This window comes from Rhipicephalus microplus, chromosome X, assembly GCF_043290135.1.
Source record: "Rhipicephalus microplus isolate Deutch F79 chromosome X, USDA_Rmic, whole genome shotgun sequence".
Classification (NCBI taxonomy): Eukaryota; Metazoa; Arthropoda; class Arachnida; order Ixodida; family Ixodidae; genus Rhipicephalus; species Rhipicephalus microplus.
Genome location: NC_134710.1, coordinates 438,604,542 through 438,615,072, shown reverse-complemented (window position 1 = coordinate 438,615,072; position 10,531 = coordinate 438,604,542). Strand labels below are relative to the sequence as shown.

The 10,531-nt window shown below is 45.1% G+C and overlaps 1 protein-coding gene across 1 annotated transcript; it reads right to left on the bottom strand.

The window, feature by feature from the left end:
* Window positions 1–226: 226 nt before the first annotated feature.
* LOC119185365 (ELAV-like protein 1-B) lies at window positions 227–1,915 on the bottom strand. Its single transcript, XM_037434411.2, is given in 1 exon segment — window positions 227–1,915. A coding segment is annotated over 1 exon segment (960 nt). The 5' UTR covers window positions 1,737–1,915; the 3' UTR covers window positions 227–776.
* Between the last annotated feature and the right edge of the window lie 8,616 nt (window positions 1,916–10,531).

The following is a 10,531-nucleotide window of genomic DNA, read 5'->3' as shown; positions in this document are numbered from 1 at the left end:
GTCTTTTTTGAAGGAAGAAAAGTTGAACAAGGAAAAAGGAAGTGCCCATTTTCCCCAAAATTCAGTTAAGCAAAAGGCAATGGATGCACAGGCTTATTGCTAACTTAGCACATTCACGAATCTAAAAAAACAATGACTGAACAACATACACACACTCAGACACACTAATTATAAAACTTTAAAACCAGAAAACCAAATAATAGAGCATGGATTGAAGCAATGTCTACGTACCAAAAAAAGCAGGAAATGCCACAGTGACTTACAATACCCTCAAGATGAAGGGGGCACATTCTGTTCCTTCTGCTAACAAGGAAAACTTCATTGAGCAAGACAACATGCAGTAGACATGTCGCGTTGGTGTTTAATGAGTCACAATTCACAAGCAGAAAAAAAACCAAAATCCTGTACACTCAAGACCATCCCCACAAAATGCTACCAGTCTCTTAAGGTGACCAGTCATACCATATTTAGCACAGAGGCGATATGGGGCAGCGTTTGCCAATCCAGAGCAGTTCTCAGAAAAAATGCAACAATGAATAGGAAAAAAATAACATATGGTGGAGGCACGTAACACTGCCACTCACCAACAAGACATAGACACAGTTCTTGTGTTGCAAGAAGCGCACACCAGAGTCCTGCAAACAGTTGAGAAAGCCTTTTCGATCCAATAAGTGTGGCTACCAATAAAATTAAGGTCCCTGACCTGACTTGCAGAATTGCAGTTGATGCCCCTTGCAACCGTCTGATGATCACGACTGTCAGCCTAGCTATCACTTTTAGTTGGGCTGCTTCAAGGAGACTTGCAGCGGTCGGCCCGCGTAGTAAAAACCATTTAAAGCCTCGATGGCCCGCACACAGTCCAGGTAGTTAACCATGGTAACGAAGCCAAAATTTTTAGACAGGCCCACGGCTCTGTCGCGGATGATGTTCACACTGGTCACCATGCCATACTGGGTGAAGAGTTGCCACAGCGACGTTTCGTCTGTATCGGTTCCAATGTTGTAGACAAAGAGTACATGTCCATCTCCATCGGCTGCTATGGGAGCGAAAGTCATGTCTTCCATCGGGTACTGGTAGAAGCCCGTCAGTGGGTTGTAACAGTAGCAATCTTGAGCGCCGCACATGGGGCCTCCGCCACCGGTGCTCGAGGGTCCGATCAGCTGACCATGGGGCCCCCGACCTCCAGGAGGTCGCAGCTTCTTGGTGCTGTTTACAGTGAACTTGATAAGAAGCGGCTCAGTGGCGCCTGGAAGTGTCTGACCATTCAGGGCTGACATGGCAGCCTCAGCATTTTTACGAAGATCATACAGTGCAAATGCCACCCCCTTGTTACTCTGTCCAGTGTCGTCCTTCAGCACTCAAAACTGAATAAGCTGACCGAAGTCTGCAAACAGTTTCTCAACCTCCTCAGGTGGGAAGTGCTTGGGGATGCCACGAATGTAGAGGTTGGCGTGCTTGGTGGTCTGGCCACTTGGTCTGGCATATGCCACCTTGATCTTCTTGTTCTGCAGCTGAAAACCATTGAGCGACTCGACCGCCCGCGCTGCGTCGCCTGCTCTCTGATAGTCGACAAATCCAAAGCCATAGCTGTAGCCGGATGCCTTGTGGCGCAGTATCTTCGAAGACTTAATGGGACCAATTCTGGTAAACATTCCCCAAAACTCTTCATCTGTCAGGTCCTGGGGAAGGCAGTTGATGATGAGGTTTGTTTGAATGTTGCCTTCGTGACCTTCCATGGTTTCGTATACTTCCAGCCTGTCCGTCGATTCAGGCGCTCACTGCTCCCATTAGGTTGTTTCGTCTGCTGCTTTCTGCCAACTCGCCACAAGTCCTCAAATAACAGCCGCCAGCCCTGGTGAAAATAGAGGTGCACAAGAGACAAAACAGTTACAGCTTCTCTCACCAAAACAAAACCCTGTTTAGATGCAAAGCAGTGGGTGCTAACACATGCACTGGCAGCGGCGTTGACGCTGGCGCTCACCGCAACGTTGCGGAGGAGAAACCCCGGGGCAGGTGCAAGCATGCAGTAGTAGACCGGCATGTCTTAATGGAACACACCAATCACTGCTAATGGCCAATAAGAAACAGAAGAGTAAGATTGAACACAGAGACCTGCTTTCTGCGTCGTCTTTGGGAATGGCGAGCATAGACAAGGAGCAAAGGGGAGGGGGTACGCATGCGCAATCGGGTGTACACGCCATAGTGAGGGATGCTTACAAAAAAGGGGGAGCGAAAGCAGGCTAGCAGACGCTGCCCGCGTCGGCCTTGCGAGGTGACAGAGGGGGAACATAGAGAAAGAAGAGGCACGCATGCGCAGTAAGAGTGGTTATGCCACAAACCAGATTGAACTCGACCATAAGTTGCTTTGCATGTAAAACAGCAGTTCCTCCGCGAACACGATGGCGGGCGTGACGTCAGTCAGCAGTGTGCTAGAGTTGACAAACCCCCTAGGAAGGCGGGGGGCCGACATCAGCAATGGAGAGCAGCAGCGATACTGAGTAAATATGGATCCAGGTCAGTAAAAATAGTAGAAAAAAGGAACAAAAAATCACAAATAAAACAATAGAGAAAACACAGTGGCTGCAAAACAAAGTGGCGAGAAAGACGGTCGTTTATCCCGTGCTTTGTGTATCGTACTCCACGTTCATCATATCAATGCATCAAAAATGTATGTTAGGCCCAGACTACAAAAAATACATGACTAATACAAAGTTGCGCTGTTGTGGTGGCATTGAAATTCTTGAAGAGAATAAGAGTACGTAGAAATAAACTCTTACGCGGGTGCCGCTGCAGTGAACCACACCAGAACATGAAATGTTCGAAGCGCAAGGTAACAATCATTCACCATAAAGGATCTGACAGTAGAGTAGCAAGCCACACAGCGAACAACCATAAGCTATGTTGCTTGGTCTGTTTCCCCTTTACACTATGCTGATATGCCAGTGAACTCATGAGAAGCTGTCGATCCTGCACGGCAGATCTTTCTATTTTAGCTCTCTGCAAAAGGGATACAGAAGAAACGACACAACAGAAAATATTTTAGCTTCGTCCAGGCATTGATTTCTGAAAAACTTATTTTCGGCATCACAAAACAACAGTTATGCTGCAATGACTGCTTTTTCCTAATGGCCTCATGCTCAACTTGCTTAAGAGAAAATAGCAGTGGTAACGACACTGATGTCAACCAGCGCATAAGAAACACTTTGGCAAAATTGCTTGCTAAATTTCTACCATTCGACTCTTAGAAGTGAACAACATCGCAATTATCATTAGCACGTAGTAAATCTTTTGTTTTTTCCCCGCATTAACATGAACACTAATGTTGCCAGTTGCCCCGTCGCGGTGGTCTAGTGGCTAAGGTACTCGGCTGCTGACCCACGGGGCGCGGGTTCGAATCCCAGCTGCGGCGGCTGCATTTCCGATGGAGGTGGAAATGTTGTAGGCCCGTGTGCACAGATTTGGGTGCACAATAAAAGAACCCAAGGTGGTCAAAATTTCCGGAGCCCTCTACTACGGCGTCTCTCATAATCGTATCGTGCTTTTGGGACGTTAAACCCTACAAATCAATCAATCAATGTTTGCTAGTTGTTGGGGTTTAAGAAATTGTTTGATGTCTCTACATATGCTAAGCTAACTAGTGCGCCGGTAAGCACGACTGTACTTTGTAACGAAAAACCTAACACAGACCGTTGCCAGTACACACTTCTAGTTTCAAATGGGAGCAGTAGGAGCCCACAAAAAGCTGTGGAAATCCTAACGAAAACCTCATAGAACATCCTATAACAGTCAAACTCCTCTATAAAAACACTAATATAGGAGACACATGCGTATATAAGACACCAGTGTGCCTACAGTAAAATATCCGTAGATAAAAACAGGCATTCATTGGCACCCTGCGTATAAGAGAAATCTCATATAAAAGACAGGAACTGCTTTCCGGAGCATGTCTCTTATAAAATAGATCAACTGTTTTTTCGTTGGCATGATTTTATGTTAGATAACAATATTGTTGTGTCTAACGATAAACAAGTCGTTAAAAGGGCCTTGAAACACTTTTTTTGAGTAATCATGGAATTGAGTCAATGGAAGAGCTAATTGCTTCATCAATTCAACGCTGCGAAAATTCTAAGAATCTATCCAGTACGAGCGGAGTTACAAACGTTTCTCACACGCTCCAATTGCATTCTCTCTTCACTTGTCTCGAGGAAAGCGCTGGATGCTAAGCAGCGAGAAATGGGAGGGGCAAACAAAAAACGTCACGTGCGCCTCGTGACCTTTAGCACTTTTTTCTTTTTTTTTGTCTTTTTCATTGAACACGCGGCTTTTTGAGTGCAATCGCGCACGCACGCGTGGACAAGTCACGGCCTCCCGTGGTGATCTCTGTAACGACCGAGCACGCCATGTTAAAATTAGCCAATGGCTGATAGACGACCTTTTTACGAGTGGTTTTTCAGCGTCTTCCGTCATTTTTCGAGGGATGAGAAAGCAATTTTCAGCCGACTTTTATAATGTATTGTGAATTCTAGGCCGCGTGCGGTGCTATAAAATTTGGATCGCGTTTTCTCGGGAGCCTATACTGCCAATCAGCAGTGTTTTCTGACCATGCTCAAAAGGTGTTGCAGGGCCTTTAAGTGTACACTTCTTTCCTCCAATTTTAGCGTAGGTCTCATTCTGACAGAATTGGTGCATTCAGTTAATATACAAGAAAATATTGTTCAGCTGCCCACTTGTAATGAGATTACGTACTACGTGACGCCATGTGTCATTTTTTCCAGGGCGATAGCGCGGTGGAATAGGTTGCCTTCTGAAGTAGCAGATGTTACATCACATCAAGTATTTTCAAGATTACTTCAGGGTCTAGAGTAGTGTAGTCGCGAGGATGTGTACACTGTAAGCAAAAACTATCCGTGTTTGGAATTTTTGCGGCTCATGACCTCTGAAAACTCTCTTGCGTTTAAAATTACTACCTCGTGTAGGAGTAAAAGATGGTACATGACATAGTTTTACCACCAGCTCTCAGGAAAGTAGTAAAAGGATGTCAAAATCCAGTTTTACCACGTAGGGAGTTTTCTATCACGTGATTTTTAACCTGCGTTTCAGAGTTTATTAACACGTGACTGCAAGGTGCAGCTGCTTTGGTGGCTTTTGCCCCATACCCTCATCGTGACGCTCTCAGTAAAGGTACGCGAGGACCACATAGACTTTTTTTTAGCTCCGACGTGCCTCAGGACTGACCTCAAGTAACGCACTTTCACTGGAACTGGGGGCAGGATAAGCACAACAAGCGAGAACAGCATTCTGTGAACGAAAAAGAAACAAAGACAGGGGGATCTCAAAAGAAGAAAAAAGAAAGAAAGAAAACCTGCTGTCGAAAGTTGTCCTGCATATTTTCGCAAATTGTTGGCTTTTGCTCGGCGGTGGTGCCTTGGAGAAAGACGGTGCAAGAAGCTCGGTATCTGTGTCTGGTTGGGGTGATGGATCTCACGTGTTTCCTACATCGTCAAACGACAGTGCACTTCCGAGCGCCTCCGAACCTGCAAGTCGCGGATATCTCGCTTCGAGCCGAATCGCGAATATCTGCCAGTGGTAACAAAATCAATCTGGTGTCATCGTCCGTACTTCCCTACTGGAGAAGCAATAAGCGAAATGCTTCACTCTGTCGTCGGCACCGAGCCACGGCCGCCAGTGACCAGTGGGAGTGTGTCGCCGGGGCAGGTGAAAGAAGCATCGCATATATTTTGTTCCACAGTAGGCGATGTCTGCGTGAGTAAAGTGCTGCCCGAATGGCCCACCTCATGCACCAACTGTTCTCAAACATGTAGCGCGAAGCCGATACGAGGCAGACGGAACCAGCAAGCGGCTGCCGGTGAGCACGAAGAAAACCCGGACGTTGGTCTTTCGTTGTAAGTATGCATACACTGCCCCGTCCCCGTAAGATAGCGGTCACGTGTTCATTTATGTCTTAAATGACGACGAAATTCGCACAGGATATGTGTTCTGTGATCGCCAGCTGTGTTTCGTCGGATAGCCGTGCTCCTCGAAAAGGCCTACTACGCCGTCGGTAAGAAGCTTGTGTGCTGGCGTGCACCGCTCCTCTACGCCCGTTGTGATGAATACGTGCTGCTACTGTGTTTGTGCACCGTCGCTCAATGAAAACCATTGAGCCACCATGGTTTGTGCGTACTTATGCGCGTACTTTTGTGTGTACTTTATGGACTTGTGGATCAGCAGTGCTAACACGCGTGGGGCCATGAGCCCGGTGTGCCAAGTAATTATTGGATACTCAAAAAGGTGAGATTGGGTAAATTTATAATAAAAGGTTGGTGTGACATTCAGTTCTCTGCAGCCCACCTTAAGTTTACGCTTGTACCTTCAACCGTTGTTGTTAATCAATGCAAAAAAAGAGCTCTCCAACCAGTCCTACAGGGCCAGTCAAAAAGTCGTCCCTATATATACCGGATTGTCAAAGTGTAGTTGAGCAACGCGTGCAGTCTGTTCGAGTGGTGTATTATTCTGCATTTGTTGTGTGTGCGTGTTTGTCTGTGTGTAAATCTGTGTCACAATCTGCCGTTTAATAAATTCAATCAATTCTGCTATTTAATAAATTCGTCGACTCTGGGCGAATGCACCCGTCAATTTTTGTTTTTCACCACTAGAAATAACTCCCACAAATCACCTCAAAAACCTTGTGAAGGCAGTAAAAATTTACTCTCTCTATACTCGCTCAAAACCTCACTGGGGTAAATAATTACTACTCTTCCTACGTTCAAAAACTCAGTTAGCGCGAGAGTAAATTTTTACCTCGATAGTAGGTAGTAAAGAAAAACCCAGGAGAGGTAGTGCGCTAGAGGACAAAAGGTTTACCCAGTTTTTCAGGTTATTTCAGGTCATTTTTGTTTAGTGTGTAGAGATGAAGCGGTACTGTGAAGCGGCTTTGTATTTCTACTCCCATGTGCCGCTGCGTGTAGTTGACAATGAATTGCTTTATTATTGTGATGTAAAAGTGTGAGTGCCTGTATGCAGTGCTGAAGTTTTCATTCTTATGCTTGTATTCTTATGCTTGTAAATTATGCTCTATGGGAACATAAGACATATTTGAAAACATGCACTAATGAACTTATCACCAATGAGTGAGAAGCGTGACAAATTTCTCTAAGCTGTAGGCCGAAAAGCAAGTAGCTTACTTGAAACCAAAACATATTACGCTGAATACCAGTGCAAAGAAGATGCTTGAAGCAACATTGTCAGTGCCACCTAACTTTCACAAGCTAGTATACATACACAGTCGTGCTGTTCTGAAAAAGCAACTGTGGGCAAATAGACTGCACTGAACAATGCCCCAAGTGTCATCTTTGACTGCACTGTTTTGCACCTTACAGTGTTGGCTGCTAAACTTAGCCACATTAGCAAAGTTACCAGAACAGGACACTCCGAATTGCAAGGTGCCCCAATGACACACTCTGTTTAATATTTGGAGCAGACTTCGAAAGTAAGGAATTTCTGTTTAGGAGTTGATAGAAAACTGTATGAACCTCCTCGAGCTGAATAAGTTTGTGCAATCACTTCTTGGTGATCCAGATCGCGCAACGAAAACTGCCTCTTCTAAACGGCTTTTCAATTATTACGAATAAGTTTTAACATCTTAAGTTAAAATACGCATCGTGCTGAGAATGCCGTCACGATCAGCAACGCTAAACGAAGCAGCGCTGTAAGCTGCAGGTGCCACAGGTGGTCGAAGTTTTCGGAGCCCTCTACTACCACTTCTCTTCTAATTATATGGTGATTTCAGGACATTAAGCCCGTTGATCAACCCCTACATGTTTCAAAGAAAATATTTATCAGCTATCACGTTTTCGTGATGCAAATGAACACAAGCAAGTCTTTATAACGTCTAGACCTAGACGAGTTCAATATTGTCATTGCCCACGTTTGGCGCATCTAGTCCATTTGGGATTTCACTCCGCTTTGATATGCGCTTCTTGAGCCTTAAAGAGTGCTTGACTCACTGTACAGGCTATCTATGTGCCTATTTTTGCCTGAAGTGAATTAGTGCATTCATAGTCATAACAGCACGCGTTATGCTGTCTTCGTTTTGCGCGCACAGTTTCTGCACATCCGGAAGAAATGATCGCTGGAGAGAATGGAGCAATGCGTGGTGACAAACACAGCTATTGTAAACTGCAGCGCTGGTGTCTTCATGCTTCATAGTAAGTGTAAGGGCTGTTTGTTTCTTCGAACAGATAAATTCAGTTGCAGAAAGATGTATTTTCTTTTCGACATTACTGACCAGGTCGGCCTATTTTGCAACAATTTCGCACCTGCATGCATTGCAGGCTGCCCCCGCAGAGTTTGAACTCATTTAGGCTTTCCAGTCTCCAAATAAGTCGTCTTTTAGACACTCTCATGTGAACTTTTGAGTGTGTAGCAGAGAGGCAGGGGAATAAAGATGCTGCTACATTGTAAAACGGAAAACAACTGATTTACTTCATGACTGGAAAAAATTGCGCCACGATTGCTGCGCAAAACGAAGTTAGGGAGGAGACAAAAAAGAAGTGGAGAGTACATCAAGGAGCTTTAAAAATTTGCTGGAGTGGAGCTCCTGCAATCCTTTGCCAGCAGTAGTCAAGCTAGGTTTCGCCCTCCAAAGATCTCAGAAACATACTGTTTTCCGGTGGTGCCCACTTACACATCAAATGGCCTTGATTTGCTAATCTAAAGGCAACGGTAATTGAACTTTAAAAGATAGTTGTTCCCGAAGAAATATTTCGCAGAGACTACAATCGGTGACTTAATCTCCAATGGAATTTCTTTGAATGCCAGGCTTACTAAAGAAAACTAGTAACACAAAGGCGTACTTTGAGCACTACATAACCCGAAAGGTTGCCATGTTAAACTCGTTGGGCGTGCGAAGAAAACGCTTTTCCATAACCAGCGAAAGCCCACATCTCATCATGCCCCTTGTAAGATAGCTGCCGCAGCTGCCATCTTACAGTTGGCACGGCTTCACTTTTTGCCAAGAATTTCCACTCCAGCAATTTTTAAACCTCCTTGGAGTACATTGCTTTTGTACTGTGCACTCCTTTTTTGTCTCCTCCCTAACGTCGTCTTTTTGAAGCAATCGTAGCGCAATTTTTTTGACTCGTGAAAAATTAACTAGCTGACACGTTGCTTTGCTGGTTTACTTTGATCCAAATGCACGCACTGCTCATGCTTCCCCTGACCTGACTGTCGTCACTTCCCCGGCACGTCAGCACGCCACAGGACCCCCTGCCATATAGAATGAAACTTGGTGAGGCTAGAGTACACATTTCTTTTCTCTTTGTTGCAGATGGCTTCATGCAGGTTGAAGAGGGAAGAGTAGAAACAATAAAGATGGTATCATTCATGGAGGTCTGTGCATGAGCGGTCTTGAGCCTTTCTATTAACACTTTTTTTTTCTCTTACGCTCACATAAATTGCGAAACCCTTATGTCGCTGGATAACCCAACGCGGTCCAGTGTACAGTGGTTGCAGCGATGTGCGAACTGCGTCTGTTCGACAAAAAAAAACTTGACTGGCGGCATGTAAATGTTAGACAAGGAACGGCTTGTGTGTTGACTTATGACACAGCAATTGCCTTGAAAACATTTTGCAAGCGTTTCAGATAAGATGGGGTATCCGGCTCGTTTTCCTGAGAAGGCTGTTTGCAGATGAACTCAGCAGACACCCACTGTCGAGTTCCGTACGTTAACTGCACTAAACACTTTGAAGATCTCCTTCAAATGTACTTCATGTACAAAGACGTACCAAATCAAAGCGTGAACCTAGTGGTCAGTGTCACCATGAGCCATCAGCGCTGCTTTCAATCCACTGTGAAAGCGTTCCACTAGGTCACTTTCTTCACGATTATATGCTGTTATGCACTGATAGTGCGTTACCAGAAGCCTTGAAAAGTGGTGGAAAAATGCAGTTTCAGATCGTCTGCCTCGGTCGGTAACTACTTCTTTCTGGAACTGCGAAATTGCAATACCCAGATGTCAACAAAAGCCCCGACTCACTGGCTACGGCTTCGGCTGTAATTCTGCTGTTTGGGGCTGCTTCTGGCCACCTGGTGAACCTGTCGACTATTGTCAGAAGGTAACAATATCTGTTAGAAAAAGGAAGAGGTCCGACGATGTGTATATGTACCTTGAGCAAGTTGCTCAACCTACACACAGACTGTGATAGTCACCAGGAAGTAGAAATTTTAGAAACGCAGTGTTGGTACGTTGGCTCGTATTTTGCATTCTTGAGAATAGAGATAGACATGCACGAGCCAAATTTCTCAGACCAGTGTTCATTTCGGGCCACAGGTAACATTCGCACACAAATTTCTGCATTGCTCTAGTATTACGATTGAAAAAGGAATGAAAATGCTTGGATATTCTTCACCTTAGTGTAAGTTGTACAAAAAACCTTGGCGAGCCGGTCGGCATGTCAGACACTATGGCGTTAAAGTAGTGCCTGGTGCAGGAAAATTTCTTAACAGAGAACTCGTCAGTGTACGTATGCC